Below are 23,773 nucleotides of genomic sequence, written 5' to 3'. Positions count from 1 at the left end.
ATCGACACCTAAAATACTACACACGAAGCTGTATTCTTGCAGTTAGTGATAATATTTGGGTAATTAAATTGAACTTGCGTGCGAAATTGATTTGTTTTACAAACCAGTATTATCTACACCAAGTTTTGGCGCCGTTGCCGGGGAAGGCAATCGATTATTTAGCTTATAGTTTTTGTTTGTTTTTATTTTGTTTGATTTTACTTTTTGAGTTTTATAGGTACATTGTTCGTGTTCTACGGTGTGATAGCCATCTACCACGTCCGGACTTGAAGACGAAGGAGTGTATTATTTTAGGTAATATTTAGCTAACTCTTAGTTTAGTTTTAGGTAGTTTTGTTCGCACTCTAGCACACACTTTTTATAGTACTTACCCCGAAGTTGTCGAGAGGTCTCGCTTTCGGTAATAGGAATTATATTGTGCTTGTGCTTGGTGTATTTTCTGTTGTGTAGGTAAAAATAAAAATAAAAAAAGTGAATGCACACGCGATCACAGGGTACACCACCGTTTGGGTTGCTCTGTTATCAAAGAAGAAGAGTTAGAGGATCGCCTACTGAAATCTTCCCGGACTATCCGAGTCCAATCAGAGGCAACTTGTTCAGCGAGCCGAGTACAGAAAGAGATTCAGAATCAGAAAGTGAGATGGCAGATAACAATGAGATACCACCACCTGTTGTGAGGTTTGGCGATACACTGAGATCGGGAATTGAGTACCCCGGAGAGTTTGCTTATGCGAACAACAACATCAACATTCCACCTCACTATATTAGTTTGGTGAATGGGGGGAATCTTTTCCATGGACGGGATGATGAGGACCCGGTGAGCCACCTCAATGCCTTCTACGAGTTGACGAACTCTCACAGACCCCCGAATGTGGAACACAATCTAATCAAGAGGGTCTTATTCCCATTCTCTCTGAGGGAGAAAGCAAGAGCTTGGTATGACTCTATCCCGGGCTACAACATAGCAACGTTCCAAGAGTTGAAGACGTTGTTCCTCTTGGAATACAATTCTCCTATGAAGATTGAGAAGTTGAGAGAGGAGATCACCTCTTTCCGACAAAAGTATGACGAGTCCTTCGCGGAAGCATGGAAGAGATTCACGGAATTGATAAGGAAATGCCCAAGTCACGGACTAGCTCCGGGGCATGACCTTTTGAAATTCTACAAGGGACTCAACAGTGAAGGCACGGGATTGGTGACTGCAGGTTCGAATGGGAACCTAGATGATCTAACTCACGATGAGGTGAGGGCTTTGTTTCAAAGGCTGGCCAACAATCAACGGAATTGGCACAATCCAAGGCGAGGGGCTGATAGAGCGGGAGATACATTTGGTGCTACCAAGGATGCGGAAAGAGTGACCGCAATTGAGGCTCAACTGGCGGACATTAGCACTCAAATGTCGTCGATGACAAAGGCAGTTAAATCTCTTCAACTGACTCCTCAACCCCAAGCTGTGACGGTGATGAGATGTGGATTGTGCCAAGGCGGGCATCATACTGATCAGTGCCCAAGTCTTCAAGGACCACCTGTGGAAGATGTGAACTATATTGGCAACAATCGCCAAGGGTTCAATCAAGGCAACCAATTCAACAATCAGCAAAATTGGAGACCTCAACAAACGGGATGGAATCAGGCTGGTCCTAGCAACAACTCGGGAAATCAATGGAGGAACAACACTCAACCGCCGGGTTATGAGAAGAAGCCAACCGTCGAGGATCAGTTGGGGCAGATTCTCTCTTTCATGACTAAGAGTCAAAAGGAGAACGAAATTTTCAAGGAAAGGACGGTGGAAAAGTTTGGGCAGATGGATGCGACAATGAGGAATCTTGAGACGCAGATAGGGCAGCTTGCCACGGCATCACACACGAGGATTCCTAACACCATCCCGAGCAATACCGTACCTAATCCGAGAGGCAATGAACAGTGTAAGGCAGTGGTCTTGAGAAGTGGTCGTGAGTTGGATTCGACACCATCAATGGACGGCCAAGGTACTTCCGGCATCTCACACGCAGGGGCGGATGAGATGTTAGGCTTGCATTCCTCGCACGCAGGGGCGGACGAGGCATGTAAGGGAAGTCCCGCGTTGGTGCAGGGTGCCCAACATGGTCAAGAACAGGCTGCATCCGGCAGCAAGGAAAATGGTGTAGAAGCCGAGTTAAGTGAGAAGTTTTTGGCAGAAAAGAAGGGAAAGCAGAAAGTAGAGATGGGATCAAATGGACAGCTGATGACAAGTCCGGCATTAGACCCGAAAAGCAAGTTCAACTTCCCTGATCACATTCCTCCTCCACCATATCCACCGAAGAGGAAGAAGAGAGCTCCAAAGGAGAAAAGCTTCGAGTGGATGATGAACGTGATTCGAAAAGTGAATGTGGATGTATCGTTGGTGGACCTCTTCACTAATTTCCCCAAGTTCTCCAAGTTCTTTAAGGACATGATGGCAAACAAGGAGAAACTTCAAGACGAGGGAATAGTGGCATTGAGCATGAATTGCTCACAATTGATTTCGGGAATGATGCCCATGAAGAAGAGGGATCCGGGAAGTTGTGTGATTCCTTGTGAGATAGGCAACACAATTTTCACCAAATGTCTATTGGATCAAGGATCGGGGATCTCACTGATGGCATTGAAAACAGCACGTGCCATTGGACTGGAGAACAGAATGGAGCCCATCGACATTGCCCTACAACTGGCTGATCATTCCATTGTGAAGCCCACTGGAATAGTAGAGGATGTCTTGGTCAAGGTAGACAAGTTCGTCATCCCCGTTGATTTCATAGTATTGGATATGCCCGAGGACAAAGAGGTGCCAATTCTGTTTGGCAGACCGTTTCTTGCCACAGGGGACGTGTTGCTAGGAGCAAAGGACAACTCGGTCACGTTTAGAATTAATGGTGAGCAAGTGACCATTAATGTGGAGAAAGCGATGAAGCATCCTAGTGATGCAAAAGCGTGCTTTAGAGTTGATGTCCTCGACAAGTGTATCTTTGACAAGATGCGTTGCTCGGCAAGTATAGAAGGAAGCGTTTATGATAAGGGGAGCTTGGAAAGAGACTTTGGTTCGATAATTAAAGTTGATTTTGATTTTGATGAAAGTGAGGATGCTCAAATTGATCAACCAAGTCTAGAGAATGAATGTGTGGTGGATACTTTCGTGGCGGATGTGCAGCCCTCAATTGAAGTACCACCAAAGCTAGAATTGAAGCCACTCCCGACAAATCTGAAATACGCATTCCTTGGTGAGGATGAATCTTTACCGGTTGTGATATCGGCGATGTTGAATGATGAAGAGGAGTTGAAGTTGATAGAGCTACTGAAGTCACACAAGAAAGCTCTAGGTTGGTCCATTGCCGACATCAAAGGAATTAGCCCCGCAATATGCATGCATAAAATCTTGATGGAAGATGGAGCTAAGCCGGTAAGAGAGAGACAAAGGAGGTTGAACCCACTTATGCAGGAAGTGGTTGAAAAAGAAGTGAAGAAATTGCTGAAATATGGGATGATCTATCCCATTTCCGATAGTGAGTGGGTTAGCCCGGTACAATGTGTACCAAAGAAAGGGGGAATAACCGTGACCGTCAATGAGAAGAATGAGGTTTTGGCAACTCGATTGGTGAACTCATGGAGAGTTTGCATGGATTATAGAAAGTTGAATACGGCGACGAGAAAAGATCACTTCCCGTTGCCATTTCTGGATCAGTTGCTCGATAGGATTGCGGGTTATTCCCATTATTGCTTTCTAGATGGATATTCGGGGTACAATCAGATTGCAATTGCCCCGGAAGATCAAGAAAAGACGACATTCACATGTCCTATTGGAACTTATGCCTTCCGTCGGATGCCTTTTGGTTTGTGTAATGCACCGGCTACATTCCAACGTTGCATGATGGCAATTTTTTCTGATATGAATGAAGACATCATGGAGATCTTCATGGATGATTTCTCCGTCTTTGGATCCTCATTTGACTTTTGCTTAGAAAACTTGAGACGGGTCCTACAAAGATGTGAAGAATCAAATCTCGTGCTCAATTGGGAAAAGTGTCAGTTCATGGTCAAGGAAGGCATAGTGTTGGGACACAAGGTGTCAGAGTTGGGGTTGGAGATGGATAAGGCGAAGATTGATGTGATCTCAAAGTTACCTCCCCCAACGAATGTGAAGGGCATCCGTAGTTTCCTTGGACATGCGGGATTCTACCGACGTTTTATAAAGGATTTTTCAAAGATTGCAAAGCCACTTTGCAACTTGCTTGAAAAGGATGCCAAGTTCGTCTTTGATGGGAAATGCCTTGAGGCATTTGAATTGCTGAAGAAAAAGCTAGTCGAAGCTCCTATTATTATCACACCCGACTGGTCAAAGCCGTTTGAGCTGATGTGTGATGCTTCGGACTATGCTGTGGGGGCCGTTCTAGGCCAAAGGAGAGACAAGGTTCTACACGCTGTCTACTATGCTAGCAAAGTACTCAACGAAGCTCAACTGAATTACACCACGACAGAGAAGGAAATGCTAGCAGTAGTGTATGCTTTTGAGAAGTTTCGTGCTTACTTACTTGGCACGAAGGTGGTAGTGTTTACGGATCATTCGGCTATCAAGTACTTGATGAACAAGAAAGATGCAAAGCCTCGGTTGGTGAGGTGGATCCTTTTACTACAAGAGTTTGATGTGGAAATCAAAGACAAAAAGGGGACCGAGAATTTGGTAGCCGATCATCTGTCTAGATTAGAGGGATTGGAAGAGACGGAAGATGAAAGAAAGAAAAGGATAAATGAGAAATTTCCCGACGAGCAAGTGTTGCAAGTGGAGGCTCGGGAAACATATGTGCCGTGGTTTGCCAATTTGGCAAACTACCTTGTCACGGGCATTATACCAGAAGGGTTGTCATCTAACCAAAAGAAGAAGTTTTTGAGTGACACTCGCACATATGTTTGGGAAGATCCGTTTCTCTTCCGGATTTGTAGTGATGGAGTGATTCGAAGGTGCGTTGGAGAGCATGAGCACCTTCAGATTTTGTCTGCATGCCATGATTCGTTGTATGGCGGCCACTTTGGAGCACGACGAACTGCTTTTAAAGTGCTTCAGTCCGGATTCTTTTGGCCATCGATCTTCAAGGATGCAAAAGCCTATGTAGAACGATGTGACAGTTGCCAAAGAGCCGGCAATATCTCGTGGAGAAATGAAATGCCGATGAATAATATTCACGAGGTAGAACTTTTCGATGTTTGGGGAATAGACTTCATGGGACCGTTTCCCAAGTCTAATGGGCAGCAATACATTCTCGTTGCTGTCGACTACGTATCTAAGTGGGTAGAGGCAGTGGCCTCGGCAACCAATGATGCCAAAGTGGTGTTGAAATTTATCAAGAATCACATCTTTAACCGCTTTGGGACACCACGAGCCATTATCAGTGATGGAGGAACTCATTTTTGCAACAAATTGTTTGAAAACCTCCTAGGAAAGTATGGTGTCCAACACAAGGTTGCTACCCCTTATCATCCCCAAACAAGTGGTCAAGTTGAAGTCTCCAATCGTGAGATAAAGCGGGTGCTTGAGAAAGTTGTAAGGCCGTCTCGGAAGGATTGGGCTCAAAAGCTAGATGATGCTCTGTGGGCCTATCGAACGGCGTATAAGACCCCGATTGGAACTTCACCATACAAATTGGTATTTGGGAAGGCTTGCCATTTGCCGGTAGAGCTTGAGCATAAAGCTTTTTGGGCTTTGCAAAAGCTTAATTTGGATTATGATGCTGCAGCCGAGAAGAGGATGTGCGATATGAATGAGATGGATGAGTTTAGGCTTCATGCATATGAGAGCGTTGATCTCTACAAAGAGCGTGCTAAGAGGGTACATGATGCAGCCATTAAGCCTCGTCAATTCCATGAGGGACAACTGGTCCTTTTGTACAACTCTCGGCTTAGACTGTTTCCGGGCAAGCTCAAGTCAAGATGGTGGGGTCCCTATGTGGTGCACAAGGTATACCCCTATGGTGCTGTGGATGTTCGGGATCAGAAGAATGGTAGCATTTGGAAGGTGAATGGCCAACGCTTGAAGGCCTATGTTGGAGTTGAAAGTGGCACGGAGACAGAAGAGGTGGTCACACTAGAGAATCCGAAAGTGTAGACCAAAGATGAAGAAGGTCGAGCCAACGACTATAAACAAAGGCGCTGATTGGGAGGCAACCCAAGTTTTTATCTTTCTTTTATCTTTTGGTTTCATATGTTGGAGGTTTTGTTTGCTCAATTCTTTCCTCCAACATTTATTTTGAATTGAGTGTTCTTTTTGTAGTTTTTGTTTTTTTTGTAGGAGCAATTGGGAGTTAGGATTGGAGCTTAGGAGGAAGCACACCTGCAAAGGATTTTTACACCCACCCTCCCACCCGAATGCACTATGGACGTCATGCCAAGTTTGGGGGAGTTTCCTTTCCCTTTACTTTATTTGTCTTCTTTGCATGCATTGAGGACAATGATGCATTCAAGTTTGGGGGGGTTATGATTGATTTGTGATGTATGTTTTTTGGGTGTTTTGCGTGATAAAGATGTTTTGAATCTATGTAGTTGACGGGTGCATGCTTTATCTTCGGCTTTCTGGTTAGGAAATCTTACTTGATTTTACTTCATCTTTGAAGCTTAGGATGAATGGAATGGGTGCATGAATCTATTTGAAAAAGCATGTTGTGATTACATCCGATTTCTTAAGTTGAGGAGAGTATGAAAATCGCATGACTTGTGGAAATTATTTTGGATTGATTTGTTTTATCGAGTGAAGTGCTTGCGTTCGTTTGTGTTAACGATATGGGAGGACAAGGCACTAGGATGAACTCCATGGCCAAATGATCACATGCCTAGTCCTACACATGATCCCCTAGAAGCCACTTTGAGCTTAATTTCCTATTATTTGTGTAAACACTTAGCCAAACACTTAGCCACTGAAATAAGCCTAATTTTAGCCTCATCGAAAGACCTTGCTACTGTTTGGGTGCTAAATACTAGTTTGAGCTTGGTGGTTGAATGTTGAGTGTTGGGTGGTGTATTGCAAAAGTGTAGACATTTCTAGACTTGATAGAAGGTGAAAAGAATGAAGTTCTAAGAGAAAAAAAAAAAAAAAACAAGAAAAAGAAAAAGACGACCTCCAAATTCACAAAAGTCGAGGTCTTTACAAAAAAAAAAAAAAAAAAAAAAAAAAAAAATAAGTTGATGAAATAAAGATAGAGCTTCTATGTTTGTTTGTGTAATCTCGTCTGGAATAGATCTCAAGTTTGGGGGAGTGTGGGTTTGGTTGTAATTTTGTGTTGTTCGATCTTTGGAAGGATGTTGTAGGAGGGAAGATTTTGGCACTCAAATGTGTAGCCTTTGAGCTCACTATCCATACTTATCCTACCTCGTCCCTAGCCCCATTACAACCTTGAAATAAGACCTTGGACCTTATCGTTGATGCTTGTGGATGTTGTGTAAAGAACTTGGTAGAGTTAAAGAGGTTCGATTTGAAATCTGTGAGTCTATGTGGTTAGTATTGCTTAATGAGTCAATGATGATGGTTTGAGTTGTTTGATCGCATGCTTGGACTTATTTTGAAGTGCACCTTAACTTGACGTTCTAGGGGGATGAGTGATTGTTCTTGAGAGTGGGAAATCTCGATTGGAAATGTTGGGGGTTTAGATTTTGTCACTCACGTCCCTACATGATTCTTTGTGATGAAAATTTCTCTGCGGGGTAGACTTGCGTTGAGTTTTTGTGCTAAAAAATGTACCTTGCTCGGGGCGAGCAAGAGCTTAAGTTTGGGGGTATTTGATGCGAAGCTTATTTCCTATTCTTTACCCCGGATTTCATGTTAATTATAACTCACCAAGTCGTGCTTTGAGTGTAGTTTCGGGTGTTAGAAGCTGGAAGTTCGTCGGAAATGCATAGCTGAGATTCCAGAGAGTTCGCCCGGTCGGGCGTTTTGATGTTGCTAAACGCCCGATCGGGCGTTTCCATTTTGTGCATGCGGAGTCCAGAAAGTTCGCCCGGTCGGGCGTTCTGATTTCAACTAAACGCCCGGTCGGGCGTCTCCCGCGAAGCCATGCAGAAGCATATCGCCCGGTCGGGCGATTGGTCCTTCTAAGTTCGCCCGGTCGGGCGTTACGCATGAGGATTCCAGAAAGTTCGCCCGGTCGGGCGATTATTGACGACACAAAATGCCCGGTCGGGCGTTTCCCCACGATACCTCCAGAAGCCTTTCGCCCGGTCGGGCGATTATCCCTTCTAATTTCGCCCGGTCGGGCGTTTGGTGGTTCAACTGCATTTCAGCAGTTTTCTCGGCAGTTTTGCTGGGGAAATAAAAATAGAAAGGAATTTACAGAGAAGGGGGGACAGAACGGAGAAGAAGGAAGAAGAGAAGAGAAGGAGGAAAATCTACCCGACACTCCGACGATCCGACTCCGCCATCCAATTCTACTCCGAAAGAGCATGCCTTCTACGGTTTTAATCATTGAATTTATCATGTATCAAGACTAGGCTCATTTGTTGCTCCAAGTTGTGAATTAGACTCGTTAGAATGCTTCTACACTTTTGAACTCATGTTTGATATCATTGATTGTGTTTAATGCGTAATTCTATTACTTTAGAGGCATCTTTTGTGATAGATATCTAATCCTTGTTTATTGTCTCTTTAACATAGACATGGATGGATTAATCAATTGTTTGCTATCAAATTAGAACTGTTCAGGGGATAAATTGATAGTGGATTAGGTAAGTGATTATAGTAGACGACGTTCGTTCCCGCGCATCTGCAGGAATTAAATGTCGTTGAAAGTTGGTTCATGGAACAAGTGTTCAGCTGACTGTGAACTATACGTCGTAGACATGTTCAGTGCACGCGATTAGGTTGATAAGTTAATCCCAAATTTGTGTGTGATAAATGTGTAGAATGATTCGAGTCTAAGGAGCAACTTGGAGTGACCTGTTTTTCTCGTGTTTAAAATCCTTGCGTAGTTAGTTTGTTAACTTAGTGTCATTAATCATCAAAACCAAAAATCGAACCTTTTTATGCTTTGTTTAGCGTTGAATTTTAATAATCATTCCCTTCCCTGTGGATCGACACCTAAAATACTACACACGAAGCTGTATTCTTGCAGTTAGTGATAATATTTGGGTAATTAAATTGAACTTGCGTGCGAAATTGATTTGTTTTACAAACCAGTATTATCCACACCACTAACATTCTTCGATCTCTTCATGGGTCTCTCGGCCTTCACTTTCCTGCACGATAAATATGATTACTCAAATGTTGGGACATTCGAACTGATGGCAGCAACACGATTATTTCCAACCCAACACCAAGATACAATCGTCCTTTGCCACTTGCAAGAATTATGGCTAAATTGAGTTTTCTATAAGGCGTAATTGCAGAATATATATCATCAACTTATACTCTCCATTTTGTAATTTCAGCATCAATTTCTTGAACCTAAGACCAAGGGTTGAAATAGAAAAATGGACATAATTTCGTGATTTATTTTGAAATTACTCTCTTATAACAATAGGGTGAAAAATTAGAAAATTTTAGCTGTTAGTGAGTACAAGTAATGTAAATATTAAGTAGTCAAGAATAGATAGGTATAAATAAACCATATAGTAGTATTTGATGTGGGTTAGTTGATCAAACAAGAAATCAATCAATCCATAAAAATGGATGGTAGACGAGGCATTTTATTTTGGTAAATGATCAAATTATTTCCAATAATCCTAAACTATTTGTCTACTCCTAAAAATATCCCAAATTTAGAATATGTCAATAAAAGACCCTTAGGCACTCACTATTTAGATTGTACCAAAAACATTTTTTATCGACCAGAAGCTAATAGTTATTTCTACGTGAGCAAAAATTACGTCGCATATATGAGTGGGGGGCAATCTCATAAACAGGTGGAGGCAGTGATCCATTAAAACTGCCACTATCTAGTATGACCAAAGATTCGCCAAAAATGATCTGAATTACGGAAAAGGTAGACTTGCTTCTCCTAAATCAAATGCTCTACTTCTCTCTCCAAATAAACTTCGCATTTCTGTGCATCCATTGTTTCCTCCGATATCCAGCATAGCAAGTGAGCACTAGCTCAATATAAAGAGCAACATGAGCACCTTATGAGAAAACAGAGACGTGCAGTTCCTTGGCTTCATCATTCACTTCATTTGAGAACTTTTCAGCAGCATCAATAAGCCTCAAAACATGCTTCAAGTGGTTTTCACCCCAACTAGAAACAACAGACTCAAATCCAACTAATATCTTGTAGAAACGACATCTACAGAGCCAACCATCTCGTCAACCAAAACTGCTAGTGAGCACATTCTTGGTTCAATGTAAATACTTCGGGTCTTCTATTGATATTATTGAATGTTCACATTTTTTGGGATTATGCAAGTAGTTTAGGATTTAATCTGATAATTTCCCTATCACCCCCAAATTAGACGCTTATGCCGTAGTGTGACAAACTAGACTTAGAAAAGTTGGTGCAGCAGCTCAATCATTACACGTTATTAGAATATGCATAAATTTGAATAATTTAGCGCTTGATTAAAGGTGTTAGCTCAAGGAAACTGGAATTAAAGATTCATCATTTTTGGTATTGTAATGATCCCCTCAATCAGACCTAGAAACTAATTAATAAAATAAACAGGATAACAATGAATAAAATTCAGAGAAAGAGGGGAATTAGAAGCAGAAGCTGAGCTAACCTGAGAAGTCCTCCGCCAACATAATCTCTTTTGGCGGTCTCAGATACGTCCATGGCTGAAAAATTACGAATTGCAGAAACAGAAATAGAATCAATCCCCGATTCAGGTGTTAATACTAACACATACATACAGAAAGAGAGAGAGCTGCGACCTTGAGGTTCATCTGCTGCAGAATTGTTGGCGGTGGAAGAATCGACGGCCATAGCAGTCGAACTATTCTTCTTCTTGTTCCTGTTCTTCGCCATTGTTGTCGTCTGTGGCTGAATTCGGTTTGCTTTTGTTAATCAGAAATCGAAAACCCTAGAAGAAGATGCCTTTTGAGAAAAATGGATTTTTATTTTGTGTTGATTGGGCTCCCAATGGTTGCTATAAATGGGCTTGGGCTGATGGTGCTCTATGATTAAATGGGCTTGGGCTGATGTGCGCTCTATGATTAAATTAGTTGATTAACCAAATTAATTAAGAATGATTATCAGTTAGTCGAAAACAGAATATTTTTTATTCCGGTTAATGTTCAAGAAATAATTTGGTTGCTAGCTATAATGATGATTAATCAATTATAAATGAAGAAAAAACACATGAGTCCACTGTATCATCAAAATTTAAGAAATAAATAACGTTATAAAATATGCTGACGAGACAACTACATCATGATAAAATGAAAAACTAAGCTATCATAATATCAGAAAATCTACAATTAAAATGCACAAAGTGGAAAATAAGCACCTACATGCTGGTTATATTATATTGAACTCAATATCTCTAGCTAACAAAAGCACGAAATATCAACCTTACTTACCAATTCCACCCGTTTTATATTTGGCGCTAAAATAAGAATAGTAGTAACTGATTTTTGTCCCAAAGATTAACCGCTTTCATTTCCCTCGCAAAATCTCTCTCCACCGTTTCAATTCTGTTTCCTGATGTGAATCCTCATGAATTTCCCCAAAAAAGCCCCTAAAATCTCCTAATCTCATCCGAAAAAGAAACCAATATCTCCACAAATATCAATCTCCTCGATTTTTCCGTTGCTGCAAATATCAATCTCCTCGATTTCCGATGCGTAAATCGATTTTCTGCAACACGCATTCGCGGCGGGAAGACGAGCTCTGATTCCGTTTCCGCTTCTTCAACGTCGAAATTCTGGTTATTCGTTGTCTACTTTTTTTCTCCTCTAAATAGCTGATTTTGTTATTCGAAATCTAAATAAAACGGCGTCGTTTAGAGAATCGTGACTCGAATTGGATGAGTTTCGGCGAATTACCTCCCGGAATTAGGGGGAAAAATGTCGTCGTCAGCCGCGCCAGGTTCGTTGGAGGAAATGCTGGAGAATCTGAGGCGAAGAAACCCTCAAAAGCCCAAGGACTTGCCTCCGGCTCTCCCGGCGCGGCCGACCTCCCGCACGCGCCTTCCATCCAACAGGCGCGCGGCGCTGCCGGATATCGTCGAAGCCGTGATGGAGCTGAGCTCGTTGAATCATTGTGGGAACTCGGAAGGATCTAGGTGGAAGAGCGCCGCGGCGAAAACGGTTAGACAAGTGAAACTAGGGGAATTACCGTGCGTCGCGGCTGCTTCGGATGAGTCCAAGTTGGAAGAGAAGCTTGCTAGCCTTCCCCCGGCCTCCGAGCTATGCCACGAAAAGGAGGGGTCGAGCTTTACCGAGTCCGAGCTGCAACAGGATACGGAATGTTTTATCGAACAGGTATAAGTCCGTTTCCCTTTTCCTGTTAGGAAATAAACACAGACAATCACGAACATACACAAAATAGACACATAGAATTGTTTTCTAATGTGGAAAAAAATAGTGGAACATGTGACCCACTTTTATATATACTGAAGATTTATAATAACATGTGAGTGCGTGTAGTGTGGGTCCACTTAGCAGAAATGGAAAAACAATATAGGTCTTTAAATTGTGGACATGACAAAATGAGTCATTATGCTGTGGACGGAGGGAGTATTTTAAAATCCGGCGATGTTTCGTCTTATAATTATCGACGTTGGCTGCAGATTGGTGCGGTTGAGATGCAGAAATGCTTCCGCGGTCATCTTGCATGTCGGGATTTTCACCAACTTAAGGATGGAAGTATCACATTGCAGTCATGTAAGCCATCTCTTTCTGGATCATCATGTTTAGGGTGTGTTCGATACGTATGGAAATCAGTTTTCGTGTAGAGTGAAAAATACATAACTGCAGATGTTCGCGGTGAAATAGCGAGAAGAGAGTATATTGCATTGTTGAAGAAGAAGGTTGATAGCCAAAGGCTGGATGAGGCAGTTGTGCAACTACAATCTAGTAAAGCTTCAATATTTTAGTAGAGTGTGACTTCGTATGAACTTTTTTCGGTTTGAAAGTATTTTCTCGTGCAGTAATTCGTGGATGGGTGATACGGAGACAATATATCGAATGTCGAGAACTTGAAGAATCGAATACCAGTGAAGCACCGGAGACAATGATTTCTCAAACGCAGGTACTTTATTGTACTTAGTAAGCCATGACTTAACTACTATCATCGTCCACAAAAAATAGTCCTGTTTTTTCGATTTCATTTTTTTTTTCTATATATCTATTACTTTACCAATTATGTATTAAAACTTACGTTGTCCACTGCCAAATTTCAAAGCCTTTATTTGTTGAGTAGGAGGTTCGAACAGGACCGTCACTCTCTGCGAACGAACTGCAAAAGCACCTAGTGATAGCAGAATCGAATCTTGCAAAAAAGGAAAGAGAAATTGTTGTCTTGAGAGAGCAACTAGAACAGTATGAGGCGAAGTTGTTGGGATACGAATCTAAGATGAAATCGCCAGAGGAGATGTGGCGCAACCAGGAGGCATCGTTACAAGTGAGTTATTCGTTGTCACGACTGATTTTCTAAGTTGCAGGACAGACAGAATTTGACTAAAATTCATGGTTTTCCTATGCGTCTTAATATGCCTTAACTCGACCGTATGTATGAAACCATTATTGGTTCGAGAAATGGTTGACAACTAGACAAGGACTTATTGTTGCAGATGAGTTTGGTTGCCGCAAGAAAAAGTACCAGTTCTGAGAAAAGTAACACTGAAAAATCATCAGATACTGAATCGCCTCAGTTTTATGATTGCGATGATGCCTCTTCTGTAATTTCTAGTTCGGGTTCCCTCGCCAAATTTCCCTGCAAGAGTATTACAGCTTCTACATGTGGGGACATGGGTGGCTTAGAGTTAGCCGTTCCTCTCGTGAATGAGCAGAAAAGGCATAAGTATGGTGACGAAGCCCGGGCAATGATTAAGTTGAAGTCATTGAATATACCTTGGTTAAGTCCCATAGATGAACTGCATAATCTAAAAAATAGGTTATCTGCATGGAAAATGGGTTTCAAGAGCCGGTCAAAGGATGCGAACGCGAAATCACAGAAGCCGGGGGAAGCTGATGGTAACAAAGCTCGTCGAAAATGGTACTACAATTTAGGATGTTGAGTTAGAGCTTAAATGTTTATAGTAATTGGTACAATTTGAGTAAATTTGTTGTGTAATTTTACAATCTTGATTTTGTAGGGCATCTTTGAAACTGAAGTAAAAAAAAAGGCATTATTATCGAGCGGAAAAATGTTTCAAGGAATTTAATGGAGAAGAACAAGAAACCGAGCGGGCAGGGCGACCAAGTACAAATGTGGACAGCGACGACCTCTAAGGGCCGCTTGAGCCCAGCCGACACTGGGCAATAGGCTGCCATTGCCCAGCGGCGGCCAGTGAAGAATTCCTTTGCAACTTCCCATGAAGAACATGAGTTGTTGCTTTGTTTGTAAGAATTCCTTTTATTTCAAATTCTTAGTTTAATCTCATGGTTTATTTTGTCTTTTGGTTGAATATTTTCTTTTTGTTGAACTAGTTTGTACATAGAGAGTTGTCGTTGTTTGTAATAAATAAGGCGTTGTCTAATTGAATTGTTCAAAAGTTATTGTTTTGAATTATTATGTGTGACATGAAATACTATATTTTTGGGGTTTCAATTCTATAAAGGGTTAACTTTGTTATTTTTATAGTTTAGGGGCAAATTATGTTGTTCACTTTGGAATCTATGCACTCCCCTAAATAAAACTCACCACAACTCCCTATATTTATTCTTTGAAAGAGCATCAATAATGGTTGTCGAGAAGACTCAAACAACTAATTTATTATATCTACACTTCATATCTAAATGTATTAAACCCTATAAAACTAATGCAATTATCAATTAACTTAGTTATCTTATCATATCCTATAATCCTAACATGCCACATCTCTACCCTAACTCAAATAATCTTTATTTTGATCATCTCCATATATATATATATATATATATGGGGAAAGTACTGATCTACATATTGCTATACATAGATGACTTATATAGTGTTTGACAGAGAAACTAACTAAAACCAAGAAGCACAAGATTTTAGTTGGTCATAAAAATGTCTACCATTAGCATGCATGTAGCAATCCTTAGCAAGCCAGTATATCTCCAAAATTTGGAGATGATTAGAGCTTCAAAGGAGGAATATTTCTCTCGTACTACACCCGCCTCCCACCTCTACACTTCTTGCTCGACACAACCAGAAGCTCATCAAATCCAACGACGCTCTGGAAACTACAAGCCTTCCCTTTGGGATTTCAGTTACATTCAGTCTCTCAACAATCCGTATAAGGTATCGTTCATCGTCCCTTCCCTGCAAATCTCGTTCCAATCTATCTTTAATTATTAATTGAGAGTTAAGTTGGTTATTGTTGTCAAGAGTCTTATTACATTAGTGGAGCCATAAAGATAGGTTTAGCTAATAGATAAAGTAGGTGATGTTTTATTTTTAGCTATAAAGAGAAATGACTAACTTGGGACGGAGGGAGTACTTCAGTTTCATCCCTGATAGAATATAGATGTATTTGTATAGGAGGAGAGGCAGTACTTGGACAGGAGAGAGCAGAACTGATTGTGCAAGTGAAGATTTTGCTTAAGACAAAGGAGCATGTCCAACAGTTAAGAGTTGATTGATGACTTGAAATATTTGGGACTGTCTTATTTTTTTCAAAATGAGATTAAACATATTTCAGGCTCTATATATATTGAGCACAAATGTTTTCACAATAATGAAGCAGATGATCAAAGGGATTTGTATTTCACAGCTCTTGGATTGAGAATTCTCAGACAGCATGGTTTCCATGTTTCCCAAGGTGATAAAACTTGTTACATATATGTTTATTTTGATATATTCACATGCGATTTGTCTCACATCGAAGATGCAAAATAAAAGTTATCATCCTAATCATTCTAAATATCTAATGAGTCACTTCTCCTATATATAACTGGGATGACGGATGAGATCTCACTAGGATTTGGTTGGTATCCCCTTAACGTATCAAGTGTGCTTCAATGATCCGTAAAATCTAACAATTTATAACTGCAGAGGTGTTTGATCGTTTCAAGAACGAGAAGGGTAGTGATTTCAAGGCAAGCCTTGCTCGAGATACTAAAGGAATGTTACAACTTTACGAAGCAGCTTTCCTTTTGATAGAGGGTGAAGATACATTGGAGCTTGCAAGGCAATTTTCCACTAAATATCTTCAGAAAAAACTTGAAGATGATGAACTTGACGACGATCTTTCATCACGGATTCGCCATTCGTTGGAGATCCCTCTTCATTGGAGAACACCAAATCTCGAGGCAAGATGGTTCTTGGATGCATACGCGGTGAGGCCCGACATGAATCCAATCATCTTTGAGCTCGCCAAACTACATTTCAACATTGTTCAAGCAACACAATTAGAAGAACTCAAACATATCTCAAGGTGATTAATACTCCCTTCGCCCACACCACAAGTCTCATTTGCTTTCAACACGGGATTTAATGAAATGGTTGAGTGTGTTATGAGTTTAAGTGAAATGAGTTAGTGGAACGCGAGTCTCATTAACCAGATATAGAATTCTAATAGGCAGATGGGGTATTTCTTTCGAGGATTTTTTTTTAATATATATATTTAGTTTGCTAAAAAAAAAACAGTTGATCATCAACGAACGAAAGGATGACAGAAAAATAACGAAAGTGAACCCCAACTCTTCGAGGTTGGGGTGGAACTCCCACACCGTGGGCTTGGAACCAGCTACAAAGGCTGAATTTAACGAAGTTTCCCTGTCTTACCTCACTTGGATCTGTCATTGCTAGTCTCTAAGACAAGTTACAATGGATTATTCAACCGTCGCAGATTGTTCTGGGATGGACTATATTCTGTCGGAAATTGTGTTGGCTCTGGAAAAGGAAGCAGATCCTTCGGTGCTAGCGACTAAACATTATCATCAAATTCCTTCGAAATAGCCTATTACGAAACCAATTATGTTTCAATTCATATATAGAACTTTGTTCTCTGATCGATCTTTCTTGAATTCAGCTTGAGATGAAGAGAGGTGACGAGGCAAAATCAGTCCAATGCTACATGAAGGAACAAAATGCTAGCGAGGAAGAGGCGGAAGAACACGTAAGGTTTCTAATAAGGGAGGCGCGGAAGGAGATAAACACGCGCATGGCGGACTATCCAGTCGGGGATGATTTGGTTGTGGCTATAGCTAATACCGGAAGAGTGGCGCAGTTCATGCATCTCGACAGAGATGGCAACCACTCTCAATTACATCAACGGATTGCTAGCATGCTGTTTCAGCAATATCACTAACAATGACGGATCTAAGTGGGGTTGGGGTCCAGCAAAAAACTCAATAAATTCGGGTTTTAGAGCTAGCTTCGCCCCAACCCGACATCCATTGCTTCTGACAGCGACAACCACCTTTCTTCTTCGTCATGTCCGACCCCACAAGTTCCATTTTCTGGATCCGTCATTGATCACTTAATGAATCAGAGAGTGCTGTCACAACCAATAATTTTTGTCTAGGAATTTAGATAGCGTATTATTCATGTAATATAATAGCTGTCAATACTCAAGATACACTGGCTGCTTAAATATAATATTAGTAACAATAGTTTTTAATTTCCTGATCTAGATCTTGCTTACATATAATACTATATGTAGCAATAGTTATTAATTTCCTGATCTAGATCTTGCAATTTATAGCTAAACGGCAAATAATAGCCTCTTTTTTCATAATAAAATAAAGTAGTAGTATAATTTTAAAGGCCACATTATGGTGGACCCGAGTCACTCGATCCCAATACATTTGGATAAATAGCCTCTCTTAGTAACCCGTTATATTACTTATATATATTTGGAAGAGAAGCCAACTAAAACCAATAAACACAGAGGCCAAAAATGTCTACCATTAGCATCTTGCATGTAACAATCATTAGCAAGCCAGCAAATTATCTCCAAAACTTGGTGTCGGGAGCTTCCAAGGCGAAGCGTCTCCCTCCCTGTACTACACCCGCCTCTCGCCTCCGCGCTTCTTGCTCCACAAAACCAGAAGCTCATCAAATCCGACGACGCTCCGGAAACTATAGGCCTGCCCTTTGGAATTTCAGCTACATTCAGTCTCTCAACACTCCATATAAGGTAGTACCATATTTTATTTCTATATACTTTACTAATGTTACATTAAAACTTGTGTCGTTCACTTGCGTAGTTGATGACAACCTCTAGATGTGTTTGTGTAGGAAGAGAGACACTTGGACAGGGAAGCAGAGCTAATTGTGCAAGTTAAGATTTTGATTAAGAAAAAAATGGAGCATGTCCAATGGTTAGAGTTGATTGATGACTTGAAATATTTGGGAATCTCTCATTTTTTCCAAAATGAGATTAAGCATATTTTATGTTGTGTATATAATGGGCACAAATGGTTCCACAATATGGAAGCTGATGATCAAAGGGATTTGTATTTCACAGCTCTTGGATTTAGAATTCTCAGACAACATGGTTTCCATGTTCCCCAAGGTGCTAAAACTTGTTATATATATATATATGCTTTTAACATTTTTTATTTCTAAGTATATCAAATCCAGAGAAATGGCATGCTATACAAATTTACAATTGATACGAGAACCATCCGTGAATACTTTTCTCGTTTCCATATTAGCATTATTTATGTCATTTATTTAACAAGTTACAAAAAATCAAAGCTCGATTTGTCAATTTTATTGATTCCCTTGACGAGCCATAAAATCTGATAGTTTATAAATGCAGAGATGTTTAATTGTTTCAAGAACAAGAATGGTAGTGATTTCAAGGCAAGCCTTGCTCGAGATACCAAAGGAATGTTGCAACTTTACGAAGCAGCTTTCCTTTTGATAAAAGGTGAGGAGACACTAGAGCTTGCAAGACAATTTTCTACTAGATGTCTCCAGAAAAAACTTGAAGATGATGATACTGACGACGATCTTTCGTCATGGATTCGCCACTCATTGGAGATCCCTCTTCATTGGAGAACACCAAATCTAGAGGCAAGATGGTTCTTGGATGCATACGCGTTGAGACCCGACATGAATCCAACCATCTTTGAGCTTGCCAAACTACATTTCAACATTGTTCAAGCAACACAATTAGAAGAACTCAAAGATGTCTCAAGGTGATTAGTACTCCCTCTGTCACTCTTTAGAAATCCAATTTGCTTTCAGCACAAGTCTTAATTAACTGTGTCATGAGTTGAATAATTGAGTGGAATGTAGGTCTCACTTTTATAGTATTTTTATAATAAAATGCGAGTGGAATCAATTATCGAAACATAGACATCCTAAAATAGTAACATGAGACTTCTAATGAGATAGTACATAACTCGGGACGGATGGAGTATTTCTTTTGCGCTTAAATAAAGGGAAAAAAACTCATTTTATTTCAAATATGTATCTTTAGGTGGTGGAAAAATTCAAGCCTAGTTGAGAACCTCCCATTTGTGAGGGATACGGTGGTGGAAAGCTACTTTTGGGCAGTTGGAGTGTTCGAAGCTCATCAATGTGGGTATGAACGAAAAATGGTTGCGAAGGCTACTACTCTGATAACAGCTCTCGATGATGTTTACGATATCTACGGTACACTAGACGAACTTGAATTGTTCACGGACGCAATTAGAAGGTCTGTACAATATTATCACATCGTTGATACTTTATACGTTCAGTGCAATCAGTTCTCACGTTATCATTATGAAGAAAACTTTTATTCGAACTATTTCTACAATTCTAACAACAAGAAGTTAGATTGATTGAGATTACGCATATATTTCAGATGGGATATTGAATCAATCAACCGGCTTCCCGATTACTTGCAATTGTTTTATTCCGTAATCCACAACTTTGTTTCCGAATTAGCACGTGATATTTCTAAAGAAGATGATATCACATCTCTACACAGACCGGTAAAATTAGACGATTCCAATGTGACCGTACGAATTCCATTTCCTGGATCCATCACTGATTATATTATTTACACCTGGATTGTTGTTGACTGCAGTGGGTGGATTTGGTTGAAGCATATTTACAAGAGGCAAAGTGGTACCAGAGAGGATATACACCAAGCATGGAAGAATACCTTAACAACTCCATCATTTCAATAGGGGTTCCTGCAGTGATATCTCAACTACATTTTATGTTAGCTGCATCCAAAGAGAAGCTAGTCATGGAGGACTTGTGCAAATACGACAACGTAATTCGCCTTTCCGGGATGCTTGTACGACTTCCTGATGATCTAGGAACATCACAGGTAATCACATCATTTATTACTTCTAATTGATGATACATCTTTGGTTCGCTACACAAAAGCAGTTGATCGTCAACGAATGAATGACAAACAAATAATAAAAGTGAAGCCAATTATGTTTCTTTTCATATATAGACGTTCGCTCTCTGATCGATCTTTCATGAATTTAATTAGCTTGAGATGAAGAGAGGTGACGTGGCAAAATCAATCCAATGCTACATGAAGAAACAAAATGCTAGCGAGGAAGAGGCGGAAGAACACGTGAGGTTTCTGATAAGGGAGGCGTGGAAGGAGATAAACACGTGCATGGCAGACTATCCAGCGGGTGATGATTTGCTTCAGGTTATAGCTAATACCGGAAGAGTGGCGCAGTTTATGTATCTCGACGGAGATGGCAACCACTCTCAATTACATCAACGGATTTCAAGCATGTTGTTTCAGCTATATCACTAACAATGGCGGACCTAGGTGGGGTCAGGGTCCACAAAAAACTCTAATAAATTCGGCCTTTGGTGCTGAAGCTGCCGACGTCAACCCCATGAGTTCTATTTTCTAGATCCGTCATTGACCACTTGATGAATTGGAGAATGATCTCACAATTATTCGTTGGAGTTCTAGATAGTGTATTATTCATGTTCCGGATCAAACTTTTATCGGGTTACAATTGTATCGTGAGCAAAAAACAGTGACGAAGCCAAGGTTTCAAGTAGCAAACTAGTCCATGAGATATAGTATAAGCTATATGGATGAGATATCATTCTTAATTTACTCTACGGCTCTACCAATATCAACGACTCAACGTGTGTAGAACAAAAAGGGATGCAATGCTTACCTTGAGCTTCTGATTCATATTGCAAAAAAGTTCCCTGCTCGAAGTCGCATACAAATCCTACGTCTTCTGTTGCTGATGAAGAAACCACTCCGGCGGCCACCATTTTGGCCTAATAGTCTCGACTTTGATATCTTCCCGGCCGTTGATGGTCAAGGCGCCCGCCTCTTTGAAAGCTTCCTCCAAGCGCACGAGTGCCAAACCACGAGACCCAAGGGCAGTCATGACTGTCCCGGCTTTCTTTTTAGAAGCATTGCCTATCACTTCCGAACCTGGAGATACTTGTTGCTCCACCTCTGAAATTAAATCAACGCAGAAATTATCTCGGTGAATCACCAAGAAACGCTTTAAAAAGCTTACCTTTTCCGCTACCACTCAAGAATCGAACAGGAATCAAACGTTTTCGGATTACTCCACGGTGATGTGTACGAGCAACAAGTTCTTGGCCAACATAACATCCTTTGTCAAAGCTTATAGCATTTAGACCAACAAGATTGTACTCGAGGGGTATTGCCTCACCTAAACAAAATGACGTCGACTTTCTATTTTTAGCTTAAAATCCGAAACCCAAAAGCAGTTAGAAATACCCAAACAGCGTAAAATAAGGAAGTGTGAAATCACCCTTTGGAATCTCAGAAGAGCCTTCTGCAACTCCCTTCTCTAATCTCCAAAGAAGAAAGTTTCGTTCATCCGTTTCCTTGTCCTCCTCGACTAGAGGCGCTACAGAAAAAAGATACATGTACCAGATCAATACAAACCGGATATAAAGTCACATGCCACAAGTGAATCGAAACAAATGTGCCAATTTGCAGTTCGGAACAATTGAAAATTTAGTGGTCGATAAAGGGGCTAAAACAAGAAGCATACGTGTTGCATTAGACGGAAAGATGCCCCTATATCCTAGACAAGTCAGTCGGGGATCGTTATGCCAATTCCAACCAATGTTATTTCCTTGTGAAGAGGATACATCTGACTGACCAACTGTACCACCCCAGCCAACAGAATCAAGTTCAAGGCCTCGACCAAACCGTTGCCAGCAGGAAAAGTCCTCCCCGACATTCTCAATATCAACCTTGGACCTCAAACGATATCTGTTAAATCGAGATCATAGCAAACATTAAATAGTAAACCATGTCATCACAAAGGTGCTGAAGCTTAAAACATTCAGTCGGTCTACTTATTCAAAATAAAGGCTCGCCTCACATCATAAAGAGTAGGTTAGAATAATTTCACATCTCCATAAAGGCTCGCCTCACATCATAAATAGCTATTTAGCATCCACTTTATAAGTATGATGCCGTTATAGCATTGCTCAATCCCAAGTTCCATTGTAGGATTACAGTTACAACTACACATTACCCCCAAACTGCCAAGAAGGCCTAATTTTCCCTTAGGGTCGGCCAAAAACGCCATGGCTGCCCACCAATATGCAATTTTTAAAAAAAAAAAAGAAGACTCGAACGATTTCACCTAGGATTTTTAATTAAAGTTACGTTCGAAGATAACAATTTTAGCTTCGTGTTCACTTTTCAACCCCCATTTTGTTCACTTTATGTTCAGTCCCCTTTCGTTCACTTCAGACTGCAAACTATTTCAACCCAACGGGTCTGCACATCCTAAATTATCACTCCTAATATTAGAACTCCAACAACACAATTTCAAACATAACCATCTAATAAGCACATTATTTGGCATCCAAAATAATCCAATTTCAGTTTCACATATCTTTAGAGTTTAGAGCAAAGACAAAAAAATTCAAGTAAATTTACACAAAACTCTACAAATATCAAGTCAGGCAATATAAATAAAAAAACGAAATCGCTCACTTTTTCAAGGCAGCCAAGAGCTCGTCGACGACAGATCCATCCACATCCGCATAAAGCTCCAGCTCACCCGGGTCGGGTCGGGGCGGTCCGTACAAGAAAAAATCGTAGAGAAACCTCCCTTGAGGAGTCAGCATCGCGGCGTACACCGGCGCCGCCGCAGTTGGCGGATCGTCCAAGCTCCGGACGTCGTTGGTGAGCAGACCTTGGAGGAACTTGATGGTTTCGGGCCCGCTGAACCGGATTATGGATCGGGTTTTTAAGAGACACGCCGTGGGACCGGCGGAATGGAGATTGGGCTGCGTGGAGAAGAATTTGGATGTAAGGAGGCGGAGAGAGGAGTTGAGGCCATGCATTTTTTGGAGGTAAGCTGGGGAGGTGATGGAGGAGTACTGTACCTGTTCGATGAAATGTGTCTTCATAGATGAATAGAATCGTCTCATTTGGAATTACTTGAAATTATTCAAATTTGAAATAGGAATTAATTTATAAATTACTACCAGTATTTTAATATGTCAAGCTACCTAATTGTCTTAATTGAAATTGACTTCATGTATTATTTTTGTTGTATGATTGTATCTACTGAAATATATAGAGAAACGTCTTATCAACTAAGTTGCATGTAGTTGTCAATCACGTTCGAGACTAATTTCTTCATTTTTCACTGAAACCGGTAAAGCCTAACAAACCGGTAAACCAGAGTATATTGGTGTTAAGTTTAAAAAAATAAAAAACAACTTACAAAACCTCAGCACCACACAACAATATCGGACTCGCC

At 40.7% G+C, this 23,773-nt stretch overlaps 4 protein-coding genes, 1 non-coding gene and 1 pseudogene across 10 annotated transcripts; 4 read left to right on the top strand and 2 right to left on the bottom strand.

The window, feature by feature from the left end:
- Positions 1–111: 111 nt before the first annotated feature.
- Positions 112–6,238, top strand: LOC121775505. The gene has a single exon (XM_042172583.1). The coding sequence runs from the start codon at positions 476–478 to the stop codon at positions 6,110–6,112; it is 5,637 nt and encodes a 1,878-aa protein (XP_042028517.1). The 5' UTR covers positions 112–475; the 3' UTR covers positions 6,113–6,238.
- LOC121775634 lies at positions 1,028–1,134 on the bottom strand. The gene has a single exon (XR_006045180.1). It is a non-coding gene; the product is annotated as a small nucleolar RNA R71 (small nucleolar RNA).
- Positions 6,239–11,514: 5,276 nt separating the features above from the next.
- On the top strand, positions 11,515–14,681 carry LOC121775549 (myosin-2-like). Its single transcript, XM_042172638.1, has 7 exons — positions 11,515–12,406; positions 12,715–12,808; positions 12,902–13,000; positions 13,075–13,175; positions 13,347–13,547; positions 13,717–14,141; positions 14,242–14,681. Exons 1-7 carry the CDS (start codon positions 11,990–11,992, stop codon positions 14,261–14,263), a joined length of 1,359 nt encoding a protein of 452 aa, XP_042028572.1. The 5' UTR covers positions 11,515–11,989; the 3' UTR covers positions 14,264–14,681.
- Positions 12,319–23,768, bottom strand: LOC121775550 (putative transferase At4g12130, mitochondrial). 6 transcript variants are annotated; one of them, XR_006045146.1, is made up of 6 exons: positions 22,999–23,768; positions 22,040–22,263; positions 21,794–21,892; positions 21,533–21,691; positions 21,176–21,468; positions 12,319–12,428 (listed from the first exon to the last, which is right to left on the bottom strand). XR_006045146.1 is itself a non-coding variant. In XM_042172640.1 (6 exons), exons 1-6 carry the CDS (start codon positions 23,436–23,438, stop codon positions 21,233–21,235), a joined length of 1,059 nt encoding a protein of 352 aa, XP_042028574.1. In that variant the 5' UTR covers positions 23,439–23,768; the 3' UTR covers positions 21,044–21,232. The 6 variants fall into 6 exon arrangements, 2 of the variants coding, with proteins under 2 accessions (XP_042028574.1, XP_042028573.1); XR_006045147.1 differs by lacking the exon at positions 12,319–12,428 and adding an exon at positions 16,313–16,447; XR_006045145.1 differs by lacking the exon at positions 12,319–12,428 and adding an exon at positions 19,027–19,163.
- On the top strand, positions 15,135–16,507 carry LOC121775552 (annotated as a pseudogene).
- LOC121775548 ((+)-bornyl diphosphate synthase, chloroplastic-like) lies at positions 17,971–20,848 on the top strand. Its single transcript, XM_042172636.1, has 7 exons — positions 17,971–18,210; positions 18,312–18,588; positions 18,838–19,219; positions 19,504–19,722; positions 19,873–20,002; positions 20,098–20,346; positions 20,518–20,848. The coding sequence occupies exons 1-7, from the start codon at positions 17,971–17,973 to the stop codon at positions 20,794–20,796; spliced, it is 1,776 nt and encodes a 591-aa protein (XP_042028570.1). The 3' UTR covers positions 20,797–20,848.
- Positions 23,769–23,773: the final 5 nt, after the last annotated feature.

The sequence above is a fragment of the Salvia splendens genome, chromosome 17, assembly GCF_004379255.2.
Source record: "Salvia splendens isolate huo1 chromosome 17, SspV2, whole genome shotgun sequence".
NCBI lineage: Eukaryota > Viridiplantae > Streptophyta > Magnoliopsida > Lamiales > Lamiaceae > Salvia > Salvia splendens.
The sequence above is the reverse complement of the archived record's forward strand: the minus strand, read 5'-3'. Positions and strand labels throughout refer to the sequence as shown.